Below are 19016 nucleotides of genomic sequence, written 5' to 3'. Positions count from 1 at the left end.
ACTCTCCTGGAGGGTCATAGTTACCGTGAGCAGCTGACCGGTCATCGAACGCGGTTGTAGTTGTGCCTCGGAACTTTTGCTCCTACTGGATATATAGTGTTATTCAAGTTCCTAAACAGAACGAGATGGTCGGCGCGGTTGGGGTAGCGGTAGCCCCCTGACAAGAACTCTCGCACGTTCGAAACCGCTGCCATCCCCACCACTTAGCATCCCTCTTGCCCTAGCTAACAAACCCTTATCCTAGGAGACGAGTGACTGCAGCGGGTGCTAAGGACGTGGTCTGCCTCGCGACGCTCTGTTGGACGTTTCTGGCTTGGGCTTCGCTTCCAAACAATTCGCTCTTCCAGGAACGGCTGCTATTACTGCTATTAATAGTAGCTCCGCGCCAAACACAGAGCTGGCCACTACCGTGGTTGTCGATTTAAATTATCCCCGACTCGAGGAAGTAAAGGACTTGCTCGATTTTGCTGGCTAGAGACGTACCCGTCTACGTTTTCTTTTTCCTTTTCTTTTTCTCACAAATGACAAACTTATGTAAGTATGTCTGAACTGTGAAATATGGGTTGACGTAGCTTTATTAGAAGGAACGGCTATCTTCAACGAGTCGTCTATAAAGAGACGGCCTTGCAAGGCACTACAAGTAAAATTCAAAGAAGACCAGAGCACACGCTGAACATCATCTCCGGTGTTGTTGACCCAGTCTGTGATCTCGGATATGATTTCCGTGCGCGTCCCTGGTAGGCATTGATTCCCGTCCCGCGCCATCAGCATACGTCATACCGTTGAGATCTAGCGTTTCACCTGGAGACGTATGAATAGATGTCGCGTCAGAAGCACGTACAAACCCTTACCTGTGCGATGGACATAGATGGCTACATCGCGAGTAACTTGCTCCTGGAAGTTGTCCATCAGCTTATCCAACATTCCGCTGTACATCCGTAACCTTCGAAAGCACACTGCAGGGCCTTTACTTTGTACCAACCCTGAAGCTTTGAAGACCTGACATCTCAGTGGACGCCTAGATTCTCGCCAGTAGTGTACTGTGTTTGTAGTAACAATGGCGGTGTGTCTGTATTTTCCGGGCGTTCAATGCTATATAGTATAGCCTAATCATCGCACTGCGTCATTCTCAGCCCAACCCACCAGTAAATGGAATGACAAGTATGATATGGTAACGGCAGACGTAGTACTCCAAGATGTGACCACCATAGGCCATGTCAAGACGAGCGACATAGACCGGCATTGTGTATTCAATTTACTAGACTTTGAGTGATGAGTAGTGTCGTAGTGAACAGGAACTATCAAACCATCAACTTAACGATGTGATGATAAGAGTGATATAAATAGTGGTTCTCGATCAACAAAAGACTGTCGTAGCTACTGGATACAACTGTCCCCCACAGAGTGTATAGTTGGATTTCTCTCATCTAGAAGGAGACAACGCGAGGCACTGGTTCAAAGAAAAAAATGAGCCGACAGCAACGTGTCCGTCCATACCGCCAGCTAATAGGGCAATCCGTCTTCTGAATTTATAGCTCGCCGACGCGAGCTGCCCTGATATTCGGCTATCGCGGACATTTGCCCAGCGCGGTTGTCTAGACGTTTATGACGTTACCAGTGCCATGGGCAGCCCTAATAGCACCCAAATTAATTTATGGCTGTTAGGTGATGTGTAAGAGCACATACTTTTTTATAGGAGCGTTGAATACGTATATTGCGAGCCCGGCGAGGAGAAAAAGTATTACGCAAGCTAATCCAGTCAGGACTTTCACGTAGGGTTTGTCCGACGTGAAGCCTGCAATATATATGGCTGAATAGGCTTTGAGAAAGGCAATCTAAAATCAGAACTTCCACATACAAACCTGACATTAAAGCGAATGTCGAGACTATCAGAGCCAGCGTAGGAAATGCCATCAGTAAAAGGCAGATTATGAGGCGCAATCGAGATTCCTTGAATGACTGATAGTTGCTATTACTCAAGCCTGAAGGCGTATGAAGGCGGGCAGATGACGCACTTCCAATACGTCTTTGTGTGCATAGCAAGTGTCGTAGATGATGAGGACAGAAGTACCAGTCATCAAACTCATCAACGCAGTAACAAAAGAGATGACGAGGAGAATATACGACCCTGGGCACACGTCAGCACAACGAAGTCTCCAGAGGAGGAAGTGTACCTTGCTGAAGAACTTGTTAGTTTCTACATACGGGCACTATAAGAAAGGAAAAATGCTTACGTTTGCGTAGGGTATAAGAGATTGGATTGCTGAGAAAAGCAGTCAGGTCAGGTTTTTATACAAGATAAAAAAAAAGAACTTGCGAGGAATGGTGGATATGAAAACAGCACTTGACGTCAACACCTATTCAATGAAGTCAGCCACGATCCTCAAGCAGCTTTTCATAGTTTGTTTACCAGACCGGCCTGCAAATAAGTTTCAATAACGGAAGGAGTATACCACCGATGCTTACTGTGATGTTCATGTTTTCAAACCGATTTATCAGCATTTTCTTGTGCTTCTCCCATTTCTCATCCATTGAATTCCGTTTGGGCTCTGTCGAATTCCGTTCGAGCTCTTCCGAATTCTTTATCGAAATCTGTCTGAGCTCTTCCCAGTGTTCGACCGACGACTTCGATATAGCGATCATACACAACGCCTTAAACAAGACACGAGGAATTGCATGGTTTGGCAGAGCACACCATTTGGGAATGTTGGGGTTAGACATGAGCAAAATGCTGAGAATAGTGTACCATAGGGTTGCATGCGCATATATACAGCATTGGCATATGGGCGGTTCTACCAGGAACTGATAGACGCGGAAGGAAGTAAGCTGTGAGCAGAGCAGAAAAGGTGCACAATCTTCATTAGCAGCCTCAGTCACTAGAACGTCACATATTTTGTTCCTTGAACAGAAGCTCGCCCAATGATGAAAGAAGTATGGAGTATATGCAATGCACTAACTTGTCCATCATAAGACAGATCAGCCTGCAGGATCAGCATCACGAAGTACGTGATTCAACTCGCTGGAAAGATGAGGGCGGCGTGTATCTATAGCGCTTCGTCAATGCCAGCTGCACAGAGGCCGCAGCCAATGCACTCCAAACATGCTGGTGACACAAGTTAGGGTTGTTGCAATAGAAGTGGAATAGTTCTACTTACCAAGGCCACCACAACATGCACACAAGTAGCATGGGCAACACAGGGGGTTCTGAAAGGCGCCTGTATCAAACACATGAGGCAATAAGCGATTTCAAGATTGTTCGATCAAACCTTTGCAGCACCAGAAACTGAGCATTACAGCCGCTATAAGGACGAGGAAAAGGCCGACAAAAATGATAATTAGGTACACTGAAGTGAGTTGTCAGAAAGAACAATGAATGAAGACATTGTTGCACCACATTTTTTGCTCGTGAAGCTTGAGGTACTACTCGTAGTCGTTTGGCGCTTGTCCAATGCATGGCCGTGGTTGAGTCCGAGCGCTCCTAACAGATCACCAACTTCCGAGCAGTGTGAAATAACCAGAAAGACGCCTATGGAGAGAAGGGAAAGCGCTATAGGCAGGATGATACGGCGCAGCCTCGATTTGTGGCATGCACGATGTGATGCTGAAGGGCATTCACATGGGTAATTCAGACTGTGGTCGTCATGTTGACATGTAGGACTTCTCTTCTTGTCAGTTGCGAGAGGACCATACATGTCCATAGTGCTTGTGTTGGGCTGACTGGAGATAAGAGACATAATGGTTGAACGTTGCTGGCAGAGATGCATCTGATGCGCTACTGCGGCAATTTGCTGTATTCTCTGACATTCCGAATTCGGACAGATTACATAAAGTTATTCATTTAACTGGCAAGCGTCTATCATGGGTATTTTTTGATGATGGAAATGTACGTTCAGACTGATCATGTCACAATCATTTGCTAGCCTTTCAGTGCTCATCACATCAGGACTGTCCGTGCACGGTGTAAATCTGGCTACAAACTTATTCAAATGAAATGTCTTAACGAGCGACGGAGCATAATAGCAGATCCAACAACGATTTGTCAATCCTTACTCCGAAATAACTGCAAAGGCCCAACACCACAACCCCAACTAGGACGCCAACGCCAAACTTCCGCAGCCCTATTCTAGCGGTGATCCGCTTTTCGCCCAATGCGCCAGCAGCATCAATCACAGCAATATCCTCCTTTGAAAGCTCTGCCATGTAAACAATGTAAAGTTGCCGTACGTACCAAGTCATTCCTCGAAATAGCACTTACCAATATCGCCTGCATCTTGATAGCCTTCTAAACGTGTCTTCTTGGAACTGGTTCTAGGAAGGCATCCGAAATTGATGATCGACACCGTTGGCAAACGAAATGGAACCTACGTGACGATAACTGCGCCCTTAGCCTTTGTCCAAGCGAGAAGCACCTGGTCCGTAGTTGCCCCAAGTCGGGTGGCGATCTCGTTTAGTGGAGCATCTAACGGGCCACTAGGTTCCTTGGTGAGGGGTCTGCATCCTCGCGTCAGTCGTGTGTATATGATACAATACAAAATTTCCCACTGGAGGGCACTGTATGCCTCGATGACAATGCCATGTTCAGCAGCATACTTCACTATAGGCGCCTGTTTCTGGTAAACATAGGGATGGAGAAGGATCTTTCTTGAAGGTTAGAACCCCGCAAGCAAATTTCATTATGTTGTTCCTCACCTGGTTCGCAGCAGGTTTGATTTTCGCAGACGCCAACAGAATTTCCAGATCTTGTACACCGAAGTTACTCACACCAATGCTCCTATGTTGATCAGCGGTGAGCCAAAACAGGAAATAGGGTTGTTGTAACATACCTTGCCAGTCCATCCTCCACCACTTTCTCCATTTCTGCCCACGCTGTTGGGATGTCCGGTACCGCGAGGCGTGGGTTATGAATCAGGTATAGGTCTACGTAAGGCGTGTCGATCTGGTACCATTAGCATCTAGACTGGCCGGCCGTGGTGTGTCACCCACGTTGTTTATGCTGTTTCTGATCGCAGTATGGATGTCGAGTCCATCGAAGCCAGAGTATTTAGTCGTTATGAATACATCTCCGCGCGATAGACCGCTTTCGTGAAGAGCGATACCTACCTCACCCTCATTTCCGTACCCCTGAGCGGTGTCTACAAGATCTCCAATTCTCAGACCTTCATATAATTGCAATGCTCAGAGATGCTTGCCGATGTGGTAGTATTCCGTGTCGAAAGCTTGCGCGATCTGGTCGATGGGACCCTGCCCGTTCCCAAGGGTCCAGGTACCATAAGCAATACTCGGCATAACGTAGCCTGATGGCGTTGAGTGAACAGGAATTATTCCACCTCATTTGAACTTACCGGAATTCAGTGTGACGAGGTCCCAAGGCATAGTTGCAATACGTCTCTAATCAGGCTTGGGTAGGATGGTTGCCGACTAAGCTGTCTGTGAGATGACTGAATTGCAGAGGCCCAGCTTTCACTGGGTGGGAATAGGATATGAATAGATACAATTAAGGCTAATCTTAGTGTTTCATTGAGCATGGCGCATATATGACGGTCAATCGTTTCTTTCCAGCACTTCTGTATACAAATTCTGGGCTGATTAGATATAACACCTACAGAGTGCATAAAACAACGCGAAGCACTGGTTCAAAGCGATACAAACATCTTAACAAATGAGATCTTGAGACATCGACATATCCGTCCATATCACTAGTTAATGGCGCAATCCTCCCCCTAGACTTGCTCCCCTAAGCAAGGCTGCGCGAAGGGTCTGATTTTCTGTGATCACTAATACTTAAATTAGTTTTTCGAATCAAGCAGGATGAATGAGGCACATGCTTGGGAAAAACCCCGCTATCGCGGTCGACCTTTGGCTCAGAGCGTGGGGGCTTCTGACTGTCTGTGGCATGTGAATCAATATCGTTGCCATCAACAATCCTGATAGCAAAGGATAGCACTCAAGTTAATTTCTGGCTGGTGGGCGATATGTAAGACCACGCACTCCTTTAAATGAGTGCTGAATACACATATTGCGAGTATGCCGAGCAAAATCAGTGTTAAATAGGTTCCTGCAGTCATAATTTTTACGAAGAGTTTGTCGGATGTGAAACCGGCTATAAAGAAGGCTAAAGTGTGTCGAGGTTAACGACTCAAAACCGGAATGTGGATACAAATTTACCTGTCATCAAAGTCAATGTCGAGACTGCCAAAGCCAGGGACGGATATGCCATCAGTATAAGGCAACATATGCGACGCCAGCGAGACTGCATCAACGTCTAGCAATTACTGTCGCTCAATTTTGAAGTGCGTACGAAGGTAAATGACGCACGTGTAATAAGAGGTCATCTGCATAGCAAGTGTCATAGATGATGAGGACAGAAGTACCAGTCATCAAACTGATCAATGCAGCTACAAACGCGCACACTTGAAGGATATACGACCCTAAGCACACGTTAACATAACGAAGTCTCAAGAGGAGAAAGTGTACCATGCTGAAGAACTTATTAGTTTCCTAGTGCCGGCAGAAGATAAAAAAGAAAGGTGCTTACGCTTGCGTAAGGCATAAGAGGTCCAAATGCTAAGAATAACCAATTAGGATTCTCGTAGTTTTCCTACAGGACATAAATGACTTGCGAGGATCAGTGGATACGAAAACGGCACTTGTCGTCAAGACCTATGCAATGAAGTCAGCCACATTCCTCGAACAGCTTTTCAAAAATTTACCAGACCCGCCTGTAAATAAGTTTCAATAATCGAACAAGCATATCGCCTATACTTACCGTGACGTTCATGTTTTCAAACCGATTTACCACCATTTCCTTGTGTGCTGTCCATTCCTTCTTTACCGGACGCTCTACGAGGTAACGCCAGTGGTCAACCGACGACTTCGATACAGCAATCATGCACAACGCCTTGTAGCAGAGACACCAAATTTTGTTTTTTGGTAGTTCATCATGCCATGGTGCCGGAGGACGAGTTTCACCGGGTTTTGGGGGTACTAGATGATTCAGTGGAAGTTCTCTTAGGCATAGGCAGAATGACCGAGAATAGTATACCAGTGTTGGATATATATATACTCCAGCAGCATGTGAGATGGTCCTGCCAGGATCGCGGAAGGGAGAGCAGAACAGCCGCGAGGAGAGCGCAATGATTGTGGGCAATCTTCGTTGACAGCCTCGGTCGCTGGAATGACACATACACGTGCAGGGTTCTATTAAATCAAAGCTCGCATATGGATATGAGATGTATGAAAGTCCACGCGGTATAATGACTTGTCCATTTTAAGATAGGTACTAAGCTCACAGAAACACAACCACAGTATCCAGTGCTCAAATCGCTCGAGACTAGGACACATATGTAAGTGGCATTCAACTAGGAGGCTTCGTCGATTCCCACTGCGCAGAGGCCGCAGCCACTGCACCCTAAACATGCTGGCAACACAAGTTAAGGTCGCATAAGACAGAAATTGTATAATTCTGCTTACCGAGGCCATCATAATATGCACGCAAGTGCATGGGCAACACATGTGGGGATTCTCAAAGGCACCTGTGTAAAAAAACGTGAGACAATAAGTGCTTTCAGGAGTGCTGGATCAAACCTTTCCACCACCAAACTCAATCGAGCATTATAGCATAATGACTCATGAGACATGACCGTGGTCCGTGACCAATTGCAAGTGCTCTCGACAAATCACCGACTTGCGAGTAATGGGAAATGACTAGGAAGGCGCCTATGGAGAGAAGGGAAGGCATCATAGAAAAGACGATCGGCGTCACAGTCGTGCTTTGTGGCATGCAGTGTCTGATGCTGAAGGAAAATTACATGGGTGATTCAAATTGTGGTCATCGTGTTGACATGGAGGGCTTCTTTTCTCGTTGCGAGCGGACCATACACATGTGGGCCGGCTGGAGATGAGAGACATATCGGTTATGCTCCACGGTCCAGGGAGAGCCATTTCCGAATCAAAATATTGCTGCCACTTAAGGTTACGTAACCTGAAACTTTGAATCCAACTCTTCAACTTGAACGCGTAGTATCATACTGACATGCAAGCACTTATGTGCAGCATATCTGGAGTATGGCAGTCCATGCCAATCCTTGCAAACCTGTCTAGCTATTTTTTGATGAAATTCACGTTCTGACTGAGTTCACAGCTTGAATCAGTTGCCGGTCTTTCAAGCTAAGTCACTTCAGTGCCCAACTCATCAGGATTGTCTAAAACCTTATTGAGATGAAACATCCTGTGAGCGATGGAGCATTTGTCAATCCTTTCTCCGAAACAACAGCAAAGGTCCAACAGCGCAAGGATGGAGAAGGATCTTTCTTAGTCAGACTCGGGCCCCCGCGAGCAAAGTTTATCATGTTGATCTCTTACCTGGTTCACCGCAGGACTTACACTACTCCTTCATTGATCATATCAACGGGAAGACAAAACAGCAAATAAGGTTGTCGCAATATACTTACAGTTACTTAACAGTCAATCTGTCGGGATGTCTGGTATCGCACGGCGCGGGTTATGAGTTAGGTGTAGGTCCGCGTGGAGTGTGTTGATCTGATTTCATATTGGCATCTAGGCCGACCTATTGTGGTGAGTCACTCACGTTGTTGTTGTTGACACTTTTTCTGATCGCAGTAGGGATGTTGGGCCCATCATGCGAGGCTAGAATCATTCGTCTCTTCTGTGAAAAGCAATACCCACCTCACCCTCATTTCTGTACCCTTGAGGGGTGTCTACAAGACCCTTAGACCTCAGAGGTCCATACAATGATCAATCGCGATGCTGATTGCAGAGTGCTAGCCTTCAGCGTGTGGGAGAAAAAGACATACTAGTGAGGGTAATCTTACACGGTGTTTTATCGAGCGCGTAGCTTATATGACAGTCAAATTCTCTCCAGCACCCCTGTAACATTTCTCCGCTTGTTCCCGACCTTTGAAATAGCTGCAGGCAACCAAGATCAGGATCCCAAACAAAACGCCCACCCCGAGTTTACGCAGCCCATGTCTGACAGTGATTCCTTTCTCTCCGACAGCGCCCGCAGTATCAATCGTCTGGACGTCCTCCGCAGATAGTTCTGTCGTGATGCATCAGACCTTCAACTTGGTCTGTCATTTGCAACAAGGCGACTCACCAAGATCTCCAGCGGAGAGGTAACTTAGAAGACGCGCTTTTTTAGAGCTGGTGCTAGCGGGTTTCGACATCAGCAACGTCATCCATCAACCGATTAATGAAGACACACGTCACCACGACTGCACCTTTTGCCTTGACCCATGCGAGGAGCACTTGGTCAGCAGTAGCTCCGAGCCTCGTAGCGATTTCGTTTAAAGGGGCATCCACTGGACCTCCTGGCTCGCCCGTGACAGGCCTTCAAATATCATGATTAGACTTTCAAATAATCTCGGAAATTATCGCACGTCAAAGCACCGTATGCCTCAATTACGATGTCGTATTTGGCGGCGTACTCCAGAGTCGGAGACTGTTGCTGGTAATTGTAGGGATGTAGGTAAATCTACGTGGAGTGGCCGCGCTCTGAGTTTCGTTAACTGCCTGTAATCAGTCTATTTACTCACTTGATTGGCAGCTGGCTTGATCTTTGCGGACGACAGCAGAATCTCTAGCTGCTTCTCATTGAAATTGCTCACGCCAATGCTCCTGCAGTCGACGTCAGCTTCCGAATTCAATAAATCACAAGCACTAATAGCTACCTGGCGAAACCTGCTTCTTGGACTTTCTCCATTTGAGCCCAGACAGTTGGTATGTCTGGCACAGCTAAATCCGGGTTATGAATGAGGTACAGATCGACGTAAGAAGTGTTCAACTGCGATTGTTAATCGACTTTCTACCTGCGCATGCAATATACGACTGCTACGCACGTATTCCAAACTATTTCGAATTGAAGTTGGAATATCAAGTCCATTGAAGCCAGAAAATTTTGTTGTGATGAATACGTCGGAACGCTCTAGCCCAAGTTGGCCGATGGTGATGCCAACCTCGGCCTCATTCCTGTAAAGCTGAGCGGTATCTTCTTGCTATTGGCAGGGATGCGATGGTCAGTCTGTAGTATACTCACCAATATGATAGAATCCTGTGTCGAAGGCCTGTGTGAGCTGATCTATTGGCCACTGTCCACTTCCCATCGATCCAGTCCCATACGCGATGCTCGGAATGCTATAGCCTACTCAAATGTTGAGCAACTTGATGTCAGCGTCTCTGCATCGAAACACACCGGAGTTCAAGGGGATCAAGTCCCAAGGCATTATTGACGTGCTCGTTTCGACTAACCTTGCGGGATATAACTCGTTTGTCCAGAAGGTACTGGGACAAGCCTTCAATCCCCGTTAATGAAGACATGACGCAGACATTACTCACACGATCTATTCTCATTTAACTTCACGTGAGGGATATGAGAAATGGTTCTATTTGGGTCGTTCCGCAGCCTGGAACATTTTTGCTGGATCAGCAGTCACAAGGTGAGCCGGCACATGTGACATTTGACCACTTGTTAAACGCTAATGATAACTGTACATCATGCAGGTACCGAGGAAATTGCATGTACCAGACACTGCAGGACAACCCTTCTCAACATGGTATTTAAAATGGCTTTTCCTCGCCTAAAGCGCCCGCAGCGTCGATGGCAGCAATATCTTCTGCAGACAAAGCTAAAGCATATCGTTCAGATTTACTTCAAACAATTGATCGAGTGAAACCTACTTATATCACCTGCCGCGATGTAACCTTGCAGACGTTCCTTCTTTGAACTCGAGCTACACGGGATACTGTCAATGGGAAACTTGCAAGATACCACATGTAGACTTACGTGACGACGACGGCCCCCTTGGCTTTGGTCCACGCCATGAGGAATTTGCTCGGTCGTTACACCGAACTTTGCAGCGATTTCGTTCAATGGTTTGTCCAAAGGACCGCCAGGTAACTGTGTGATGGGACTAGGGATAACAGTCAGCTACAAACGCACGTATCAGGGAGCCTGAAGTGAACTAACATCAACGCGCTGTATGCCTCGATAATAATTCCATTCTTCGCGGCATACTCAAGGATAGGTTTCTGTCGCTGATAGACATATGGATGAAGGAGAATCTACGCCAAATTGTCATCAAAAGTCAAATTACCTTTGAATTATTCGGTGTGCTACATACTTGATTGACCGCAGGCTTGACTTTTGCAGATGCCAGCAAAGTCTCCATGTGTTGGACGCCAAAGTTGCTGATACCAATGCTCCTGTGGTCTCAAGTCAGATTTCCATGTAGCCTTATCTCGTAAACCATTCACTTAGCAAGTCCATCTTCATTGACCTTTTCCATTTGCGCCCAACATGTGGGAATGTCAGGTACTGCCAGGCGCGGGGAATGGACTAGATAGAGGTCAACGTCCGATACCCCAAGCTGTATAGCAGCAAATGTCATGAAAGCACTGGCTGCAAGTTAAAACAGAACATACGCTGTTCAAACTGTTGTTGATGGAAGTCGGAATGTCAAGACCGTTTGAACCGGAGTACTTGGTTGTCACATAGACATCTGAACGAGAAAGTTCGGTCTCTTTCAAAGCGACACCGGTTTCTTCTTCATTCTTGTAGGCCTGCGCCGTGTCTGTACGATGGGATTAGTGTTGTCGCTCGGAGATATCTAGGGATTGAGGACTTGCCAATGTGGGTGAACCCATTTCCTAGGGCTTGTTTAACCTGGTCGATAGGTCCTTGGCCGTTACCTGTCTTCCAAGTACCGAATCCGATGCTTGGAATGTAGTGTCCTGACATGTCGATTCCCTAGTCAATAGCGGTTCGGAGGCGACGAAAGAAACACCGACCAGAATTCAGCTTAATTGGCTCCCAAGGCATTGCGACGGATGATGATAGAGGGTCACTTTAAAGAACTGGAAAAGAGGATGGGTTTATGTGGTGAACGTAACAGCTGACAACCCAGGGGCACATGTCTATCATGCACATGGGACCTAGCGATATGAATAGATCCAGCTCGCTCTGACATGAGTTGTTGAATCATGGGGCTTATCTATCTAGAATGAATGATTGTGAACAAGCATGGTTTAGAAGTAAGGGTGGGAAACTTCTGAGAATGGTTCTATTTGAGTAGTCATGCAGCATGGAACATATTTTGCTGGATTGGCGGGATAATGAACAAGTACTAGAGACATATGAGTATTTTCAAAAGCTAACGACCACTTCACATCATGTTGATGCCGAGGAAGTTGCATGCCCCAAAGACTGCGGTACAAGCAATTGCACCTACGACAACCCTTTTCAATATAGTCTTCATATTTGCTTTCTTCTCGCCCAAAGCGCCCGCAGCGTCAATGGCAGCAATATCCTCTGCAGACAAAGCTAAAGTATATCGTTCAGAACTACTTCAAATAGTTGAACCGGTTGAACCCACTTATATCACCTGCCGCGAGGTAGCCTTGCAGGCGTTCCTTCTTTGAACTTGTGCTAGATAGGCTTCTGTCAATGGGAAACTTCAAGATACCACATATAGACTCACGTGACGACAACGGCCCCCCTTAGCTTTCGTCCACGCCAGAAGGACTTGGTCGGTCGTTACACCGAACTTTGCGGCGATTTCGTTCAACGGTTTTTCCAAAGGACCGCCAGGTAACTTTGTAATGGGGCTAGGGATGACAATCAGCACGAACGATGTATCACGGAGCCTGAAGTTTAACTAACATTAGCGCGCTGTAGGCCTCGATGACGATTTCATTCTTCGCGGCATACTCAAGGATAGGTTTCTGTTGCCTATAGACGTATGGATGAAGGAGAATCTATACCAAGTTATGAAGGAAAAGTCTTGGACAATTCGATGTTACGCACCTGGTTGACCACAGGCTTAATCTTCGCAGACCCCAACAAAATTTCCATGTCTTGGACGCCAAAGTTGCTGATACCAATGCTCCTGCGGTTTCAAGTCAGATTATCCCACAGGATTATCTCGCAAATTATTCACTTAGCAAGTCCCTCTTCCTTGACCTTTTCCATTTGCGCCCAACATGTAGGGATGTCAGGTACTGCCAGGCGCGGGGAATGGACCAGATAAAGGTCGACATACGATAACCCAAGCTGTTTAGCAGTAACCGCCGTGAGAACGCTGGCTCCAAGCCAAGACAGAACATACGCTGTTGACACTGTTCCTGATAGAAGTTGGGATGTCGAGGCCATTTGTACCAGAGTACTTAGTGGTCACAAAGACATCCGAGCGAGAAAGCCCGCTTTCTTTCAAAGCATCCCCAGTTTCTCCTTCATTCCTGTAGGATTGCGCAGTGTCTACGCGATAGGATTGACGTCAACATAAGTTGTAGCTGTGAGTGCCTGGACTCACCGATATGGTTGTACCCATTTTCCAGAGCTTGTTCAACCTGGTCGATAGGTCCTTGGCCATTACCTAGCGTCCAAGTACCGAATCCGATACTTGGAATGTAATATCCTGACATATGAACCACCTTGTCAGCGCCGGTTCTGAAGCGACGAAAGAAACACCCACCAGAATTCAGCTTGATCGACTCCCAAGGCATTGCGACGAGTGATAGAGGGACATTTAGACAGCTGGAAAAGAGCGGGTTTATGTGGTGAATGGACTGCTGGCTATTCAAATCGACGTCACATGGGCACGCATCTATCGTGCACATGAGGCCTAGCCTATGATATGAATAGACCTCAACCTGCTGACGCAGCATCATGTGGTTCAGAACGAGTGCCGAAGGATGGTTGGGAAGATTTTGAACTCGCTAGTAGATGGACTGCTTCTGGTTACTCACTCGTCGGTGGCACTGTTCCCATGCTTTTGTGCTTATTGTAATGAAGATGTTTCCCAGTCTATCTGTTCTTCAGGATAGTTTGTCAGGAGTGGTAATAGAATGTCTGACAGTGTATTGTATCCTGTCGTGTAATCTGAAGTACATGCGGCCCTATACGCATGTGACAAGGATCTATGTTTCCTCAAAATCAAGTATCTCCCGCGACCAATGCACACCCTCTCTCCACCAACGGCATCCTCCCATCTCGACCTCGCACAGTCTCGGATACCTACTATGCAAGCAACTAACGAGTTCCAGTTGCTTGATACTTTCCACACACTGCACGTCCTCGTTTTCTGTCGAACTATGTGATAGCCGAAGTGTCACCAGCTTGGGCGGAAGTGGGGCACGACCCTCCGCCAGCCAACTCAGAAGGCCCTGAAAAGAGTTTCGTGAGGGCATGGCCTTAGTTGCGATTCGACGTACCTGGATGGTGTCCACAGTATCAAGTAGTTCACCAGCATGGTTGAAGCTGAACTCAGAACTTGACTCGGAAAGGGCGATGAATTTCTTCCTGTGCACATATAAAAGTATCAACGAAACTGCAGTGTGAAGATAAATACAACACTGACGGGTGTTAGCGGCGGGGGCCCCGAGATAAGGCCTAAGTCCAGGTGATGAAGATGTGGAAGATGCTTCGCGATGGCGGCGAGGTTATCTAAAGTGGGCAGAAAATACTCGATTGCTAGTTTCCTGACTGGAACTGCGGAAAGTGAGATGTCGCGCACGGTCGAGACCAGGTCGGAATGGATGGCATAACCTGGTTGATCGTCATTTGTGGTGACCATCATGAGCACGAGGCAAACACAATCGACTGGTCGTCCAGGCACGATGTACGAAAGCAGGTTTGGGTAGCCGTCGTAAGACCGAAGGAAAGACAGGGCTGGCAACGGGTGAGGCGGCGTGATGTTTGCAGACCAGGGGAAAATCCTCAATGTTGCTAGGGTGGGTATTGCTGAGAGGAATCTGAAGAAGTGGTCGCCACTCGGAGATGTGACAAATATGCTTAGATATGTGAGGTGGTGGAAGGGCGCCATAGACGAAAGGGCTGCTAGTATAGTGTGGGTGATAAGAAAGTCGATGAGGGTGAGTTTTTCTAGATAGGCTGGGTTACAGAGCACAGAAACCAACGGTTCTTCAATTGAACGGGGACCGAAGCTGTCTCCAGCGATTGCAAGTTCCTTTAGTTTGAGTGGGCGCTCCAAGTGAGATGAAGGCGGGAAGAGGCATGAGATGAGTCTGAGAGTCTCTAGTACAGGTAGCGACTCAATAATGATCCATTGTTGCCTTCCAAGGTTCATGCGGACAAGTTCGAGAGAGCGAAGATTAGGACTGCACGACACAAACGGAAAGATGTCATCGACCGATCTCGTGGCCAGGTTCTTCTCTTGCGAGCGAACAAAGTAGCGGATGTTGCTCCTGATCGCCGGCGCAGTTGCAATTGTCCAGTCTTGAACCATGTACCAGAGTTCACTAGCACTTGGATCTGAATAGAAACCTGTGATTCGGGGTAGCAGCACGCTCAAGCATCTTGAGAACTTTGTTCGTTGAGAGACGGTCCAGATTGTGGCTGGGGGGGAGCATCCCCGGAGAGGGGAGGGTGACAGTGAGCGACTGAAATATCCTAGATCTTGAGGTGTACCAGAATACGCGGGACACGCGGGACACTTGGAAAAGATCCCGTCGTCTCAGATAACCCCAGCAACTAATCAAGAATTTCGAAAGGCAACTTCAGAATAGGGGGGTTATTCTCCAAGTTGGAGTGCTCGGTACCGGAAGTTGGACATCGACCAGCGATGATAAAATACAGGTATATCACAAAAGAGAGTGGCGGACTAGTTTGATGTAGATAATGATTGCATTAACGAACAGCCTGTATATGGGGAATGTTGTTGTAGTCTGTGTATGTGTGCTTGGCGACATCGTTGAAATTCAGTCGCGTCATTATTACCACTTGGCAAAAACTCCCGCCCAGTACTGAAGATGAATTTGAGAGTTGCAAGGCCTAATATTTATTAAGATTCGACAGTCACCGGCGAAGGACTGTCTGACAGGTGGGATCAATTCAGCCCTGCTTCACTGGTTGTGTTACGTAAGCGATTGTTCGAAGCTTGTTCGACCATTAGCTAGTCTCCCGCCAGTTCAATTCCAAGCAATCAGGCCCAGGCTTAGAACCTGCACTGCGTAGCTGCCGAGCTCGAGTAGATAAAGACACTTTCGACGTTTGAACAGTTCAATACCATCTTCAAAATCTGGACAAATGTCCGAATCATTATATTCGTCTTGTGCGGAAGTCCTCTCCGTGTGCCAGGCCGCAAAGGATGACCTTGCTGCTCCTCCTCGACCCCAACACCGGATTTGCGCCTAGACTACGACAATTGTGTCGCGACCAGTGTGTATTAAATATCTTCTCTGTAGAGCGCACCTCACCAGTTACTAGAATAACAGAGGCGGAGAATAGCGCGTCTTCTGATGTCTCTCAAGAAGAACTCGACGTCTTACGCATGGAGGCTAATACGTGGGGTCCTTCTCCAAGCTGTAATTCCGTGAGTGAACGCGTCTTGCTGCTGGTTCTTAACTCAAGCCGACTACAGTGCCCGCAAAACTGAACCAGAACCACACGTCCATCCCCGCACATTACTTGCCAAAAATCCTTACACTCCTACGTCAACACTAGCACAAGCAATCATGCATTCGTCAGTGCTCCTCACAGAACTCGTCGTAGTGCGGGAATGGCTTCATGAAACTGCACCACAACCGCAACATCCAGAAGCCACCACGGGATACTGGAAGTTTACGAAAACATAATGTTATGCAGGCTCTACGCACAGGCTCAGGAATAAGAGAGGGTCTGGTGAAAGAGCTAGATCCTGATGCTATGAACAGAGGCTGATGGTAGATCATTAGCAGCTGATGACGCCGTGAGTCCAAATAATCATCTGTTCGAACACTGACTAACATGCAATAATTCGCAGGGATTCGAGAAAAGCCTAGCACAAGCGCTCTATTCATTCGTTCGTGCTGGCAGATTGGACGAGGCAGTTGAATTATGCAGAAAAGCACATCAGCCATGGAGAGCTGCAAGTATCCGCGGTTCGCTATTATTTCAGTGGCGAGCTATTGGTAAGTCAAGCTCTATGTATCATCTACGCATCTTCCTGATCTGCTGACAGCAAACGAGCAACGGGACTGACGACGGCATCGATGACACCGAGGATGCCGAAGGGTGGCAGGGAAACCCACGTCGAAAACTATGGAAATCAACATGCGCAAGAGCAGCTCTGAATGTGCGCTATTCAACCATCTTTTTCACCAACTTGTTAACGTGTCCTTGAAGCCCAACCTCCCTGATCCAGAGCGCATTCTCTATGCAGCTCTCGCGCCCTGCCCTCAAACATTCAGTGTCCTCAAGTCCGCATGTCGAACATGGGAAGACCACCTATGGGCACAGATCAGTATCCTATGTGAGGAGAAACAGACCGCAGAGATGATTAAACTAGGTGGCGGCTTCTGGGATGGATGGCCTGGCAGTGTTAGAAAATATGCCCTCACCACCATCTCACGAGGAAGATGCAGCTGAGGAAGAAGAGTGGGAGAGGGAAGCGACATCTACGTTGGAAACACTAGGTAGCGTTCACTGTGGAGGACGGGTACGGCCTACATACATCTGTCTCTTTTTCATGTGCTGACCGTCAGTCAGTCCCACCGCAGACCATGCATTCCATGTCTCTCAGCTGGCCATCATCCTCGATCGGACAAGTTCACTGCTAGAAACCTTTGCAGCTGGACTCAAGGATGGAAACTTCGATCCCGAATCATCAGAGTAAGCCGAACAACGTGCATTGGACATTCTCTAACAAAGCAGCAGGTACCCTACGATGACGCGTTTCTTCGCGCACCTCTGCCTTTACTTGCGTATGATTGACATTCCAGTTCCGCCGCTCGCGACCCAAGTCGTTCTCGAGGCTTACCTACAAGTGTTGGAAGTAAGAAAATCGTCTTATTATTTGTTCCGCACTAATATCCCTTATCAGGCTGCAGGCCAACGAGAGTTGATCGCCATGTATGCCGGCGCACTAGGAGACAATGCAGTGGAGCGATATGCAATGTTCTTGACCTCGCTCGAACTGACCTGCGGACATCAACGAACGTCGATTAGCATTGACTCGTGCACGAGAACATGGTCTAAACGTTCACAGGGTGGCAGTCGTCACTGCCGAGCGAACAATCGATAGAGCCTTCGAGGTTGGTAGGACTCACATCTCACAAAACTCGTGCGCTGAACACTACTTTCAGCTTCTACCCCAAATGAAGGGACCGCTCCCTTCTGTCATTGCATTGCAGGCCACTGCTTCTGATATCGAGCTCCTACTGCTTCGTTCCATAGAGTGGACGACATTTGAGGATGGAACGTATGATACTGCACTGGAACAAGCCACCGTCATTTTGCGGTACTTCCTAGGTAAGTTTATTGTTGAGGTTCTACTATCACGATTAAATCCATGACTTCCAGGGGCTGGGAGGGTTTCACTTGCAAAAAGCCTCGTGGAGATGCTTCCGCGTGAACTCGCCTCCATCGACCAACCTGAGGAGCGAGCCACAGAATACCTTCACTACAGACAATTCTTCACGATTTGGGACAGTCTTGACCGGGTCGTTGAGTGCCAGAGTCTAGAAGTGTCGATAATGAACCGGGATACCAGGGCCGCTTGGCTAAGCGACTACAAGGGGCTCATGGATCAGGCCTATGATGCCGTAGTGAAACTGCTAACTTCGGATTGGATGATGCCAGATGAGACAGGAGATCGCCGTTCCCGCGAGCTAACTCGTGTTCGGCAGATATACGTCCCCGAGCTTATACTGCGACTGCATGTGATGCTTTACGCCTCTCGAGAGCATGTCCCAGAGTAAGCATGTATTCGTATGCAATGCCTGCAGTTCTAACACATCTTGGACAGGAATCTGAAGCGCGCATTGGAGCTTGCCAATGTTGTTGCGGATTCGAGGTACAAGCTGTATGATGATTTTCTACATCTCGATGGCCGAAGGCTTGGGGAGTACCTCGACGCTGTGCGCCGGGCCACGATAGCTGGGTTGGAAGGGGGTGGATCGGATCCTTTCAAGATTATTCTATCGTAATCACACATCTTCTACATATTTGATCTTTCTGTGACAGACTTGCTGTAATCATGACCTTGCTGATGGGCTGCGAGATT

General features: G+C 47.5%; 8 protein-coding genes across 8 annotated transcripts; 1 reads left to right on the top strand and 7 right to left on the bottom strand.

Moving 5' to 3' along the window:
* Positions 1-1595: 1595 nt before the first annotated feature.
* DFJ58DRAFT_727019 (uncharacterized protein) lies at positions 1596-2721 on the bottom strand (the record flags this gene model as incomplete). Its single annotated transcript, XM_041385426.1, has 8 exons — positions 1596-1632; positions 1687-1810; positions 1863-1959; positions 2016-2128; positions 2235-2263; positions 2314-2357; positions 2411-2419; positions 2467-2721. The coding sequence occupies 8 exons, from the start codon at positions 2719-2721 to the stop codon at positions 1596-1598; spliced, it is 708 nt and encodes a 235-aa protein (XP_041244766.1).
* A 1166-nt stretch (positions 2722-3887) lies between these two features.
* DFJ58DRAFT_745155 (NADP-dependent oxidoreductase domain-containing protein) lies at positions 3888-5373 on the bottom strand (the record flags this gene model as incomplete). The annotated part of the gene is made up of 9 exons (XM_041387372.1): positions 3888-4193; positions 4256-4308; positions 4366-4491; positions 4543-4637; positions 4690-4771; positions 4824-4936; positions 4984-5132; positions 5268-5294; positions 5343-5373. 9 exons carry the CDS (start codon positions 5371-5373, stop codon positions 3997-3999), a joined length of 873 nt encoding a protein of 290 aa, XP_041244765.1. The 3' UTR covers positions 3888-3996.
* A 247-nt stretch (positions 5374-5620) lies between these two features.
* On the bottom strand, positions 5621-6444 carry DFJ58DRAFT_783993 (uncharacterized protein). Its single transcript, XM_041389932.1, has 4 exons — positions 6316-6444; positions 6166-6262; positions 5989-6112; positions 5621-5924 (listed from the first exon to the last, which is right to left on the bottom strand). Exons 1-4 carry the CDS (start codon positions 6376-6378, stop codon positions 5735-5737), a joined length of 474 nt encoding a protein of 157 aa, XP_041244764.1. The 5' UTR covers positions 6379-6444; the 3' UTR covers positions 5621-5734.
* Positions 6445-8467: 2023 nt separating this feature from the next.
* DFJ58DRAFT_334062 (NADP-dependent oxidoreductase domain-containing protein) lies at positions 8468-10471 on the bottom strand. The gene is made up of 10 exons (XM_041379910.1): positions 10354-10471; positions 10211-10299; positions 10055-10159; positions 9858-10006; positions 9690-9802; positions 9555-9636; positions 9399-9493; positions 9224-9349; positions 9116-9168; positions 8468-9058 (listed from the first exon to the last, which is right to left on the bottom strand). Exons 2-10 carry the CDS (start codon positions 10239-10241, stop codon positions 8856-8858), a joined length of 957 nt encoding a protein of 318 aa, XP_041244763.1. The 5' UTR covers positions 10242-10299; positions 10354-10471; the 3' UTR covers positions 8468-8855.
* Positions 10472-12048, bottom strand: DFJ58DRAFT_334061 (NADP-dependent oxidoreductase domain-containing protein). The gene is made up of 9 exons (XM_041379909.1): positions 11806-12048; positions 11644-11748; positions 11440-11588; positions 11272-11384; positions 11112-11220; positions 10985-11052; positions 10802-10928; positions 10696-10748; positions 10472-10643 (listed from the first exon to the last, which is right to left on the bottom strand). The coding sequence occupies exons 1-8, from the start codon at positions 11834-11836 to the stop codon at positions 10701-10703; spliced, it is 750 nt and encodes a 249-aa protein (XP_041244762.1). The 5' UTR covers positions 11837-12048; the 3' UTR covers positions 10472-10643; positions 10696-10700.
* On the bottom strand, positions 11904-13753 carry DFJ58DRAFT_783982 (NADP-dependent oxidoreductase domain-containing protein). The gene is made up of 8 exons (XM_041389931.1): positions 13488-13753; positions 13326-13430; positions 13122-13270; positions 12954-13066; positions 12821-12902; positions 12677-12771; positions 12506-12621; positions 11904-12337 (listed from the first exon to the last, which is right to left on the bottom strand). The coding sequence occupies exons 1-8, from the start codon at positions 13516-13518 to the stop codon at positions 12180-12182; spliced, it is 849 nt and encodes a 282-aa protein (XP_041244761.1). The 5' UTR covers positions 13519-13753; the 3' UTR covers positions 11904-12179.
* An 80-nt stretch (positions 13754-13833) lies between these two features.
* On the bottom strand, positions 13834-15745 carry DFJ58DRAFT_783979 (uncharacterized protein; the record flags this gene model as incomplete). Its single annotated transcript, XM_041389930.1, has 4 exons — positions 13834-15298; positions 15321-15505; positions 15574-15635; positions 15671-15745. The coding sequence occupies 4 exons, from the start codon at positions 15743-15745 to the stop codon at positions 14334-14336; spliced, it is 1287 nt and encodes a 428-aa protein (XP_041244760.1). The 3' UTR covers positions 13834-14333.
* Positions 15746-16121: 376 nt separating this feature from the next.
* On the top strand, positions 16122-18939 carry DFJ58DRAFT_715999 (nuclear pore protein 84/107; the record flags this gene model as incomplete). Its single annotated transcript, XM_041384178.1, has 16 exons — positions 16122-16192; positions 16241-16323; positions 16385-16524; positions 16619-16654; positions 16689-16721; positions 16776-16927; positions 16982-17087; positions 17138-17300; positions 17332-17439; positions 17497-17623; positions 17669-17786; positions 17835-17950; positions 18000-18045; positions 18097-18262; positions 18314-18707; positions 18759-18939. 16 exons carry the CDS (start codon positions 16122-16124, stop codon positions 18937-18939), a joined length of 2040 nt encoding a protein of 679 aa, XP_041244759.1.
* Positions 18940-19016: the final 77 nt, after the last annotated feature.

Source organism: Suillus subalutaceus, assembly GCF_016647625.1.
Source record: "Suillus subalutaceus strain FC151 chromosome Unknown DFJ58scaffold_42, whole genome shotgun sequence".
In the NCBI taxonomy this organism is placed as follows: domain Eukaryota; kingdom Fungi; phylum Basidiomycota; class Agaricomycetes; order Boletales; family Suillaceae; genus Suillus; species Suillus subalutaceus.
Note: the sequence above shows the minus strand (reverse complement) of the source record. Positions and strands in the feature narration are given on the sequence as shown.

What these genes read in the sequence shown, in the direction of transcription:
- DFJ58DRAFT_783982 (XM_041389931.1), bottom strand. Translation starts at nt 13,518, where the DNA reads ATGCCTTGGGAGTCGATCAAGCTGAATTCTG. An exon ending in AAATGGGTACAACCATATCG is followed by an intron (nt 13,271 to 13,325) that starts GTGAGTCCAGGC and finishes CCTATCGCGTAG; the next exon opens with ACACTGCGCAATCCTACAGG. An exon ending in TCAGGAACAGTGTCAACAGC is followed by an intron (nt 13,067 to 13,121) that starts GTATGTTCTGTC and finishes ACTGCTAAACAG; the next exon opens with CTTGGGTTATCGTATGTCGA.
- DFJ58DRAFT_334061 (XM_041379909.1), bottom strand. Translation starts at nt 11,836, where the DNA reads ATGCCTTGGGAGCCAATTAAGCTGAATTCTG. An exon ending in GCACACCGAATAATTCAAAG is followed by an intron (nt 11,053 to 11,111) that starts GTAATTTGACTT and finishes TATGTCTATCAG; the next exon opens with CGACAGAAACCTATCCTTGA. An exon ending in GAGGCATACAGCGCGTTGAT is followed by an intron (nt 10,929 to 10,984) that starts GTTAGTTCACTT and finishes TGTTATCCCTAG; the next exon opens with TCCCATCACACAGTTACCTG.
- DFJ58DRAFT_334062 (XM_041379910.1), bottom strand. Translation starts at nt 10,241, where the DNA reads ATGCCTTGGGACTTGATCCCCTTGAACTCCG. An exon ending in CACAGGATTCTATCATATTG is followed by an intron (nt 10,007 to 10,054) that starts GTGAGTATACTA and finishes AATAGCAAGAAG; the next exon opens with ATACCGCTCAGCTTTACAGG. An exon ending in CAAGAAGCAGGTTTCGCCAG is followed by an intron (nt 9,637 to 9,689) that starts GTAGCTATTAGT and finishes CGTCGACTGCAG; the next exon opens with GAGCATTGGCGTGAGCAATT.
- DFJ58DRAFT_783993 (XM_041389932.1), bottom strand. Translation starts at nt 6,378, where the DNA reads ATGACTGGTACTTCTGTCCTCATCATCTATGACACTTGCTATGCAGAT. An exon ending in GACATTGACTTTGATGACAG is followed by an intron (nt 6,113 to 6,165) that starts GTAAATTTGTAT and finishes GACACACTTTAG; the next exon opens with CCTTCTTTATAGCCGGTTTC. An exon ending in TTCAGCACTCATTTAAAGGA is followed by an intron (nt 5,925 to 5,988) that starts GTGCGTGGTCTT and finishes CTTTGCTATCAG; the next exon opens with GATTGTTGATGGCAACGATA.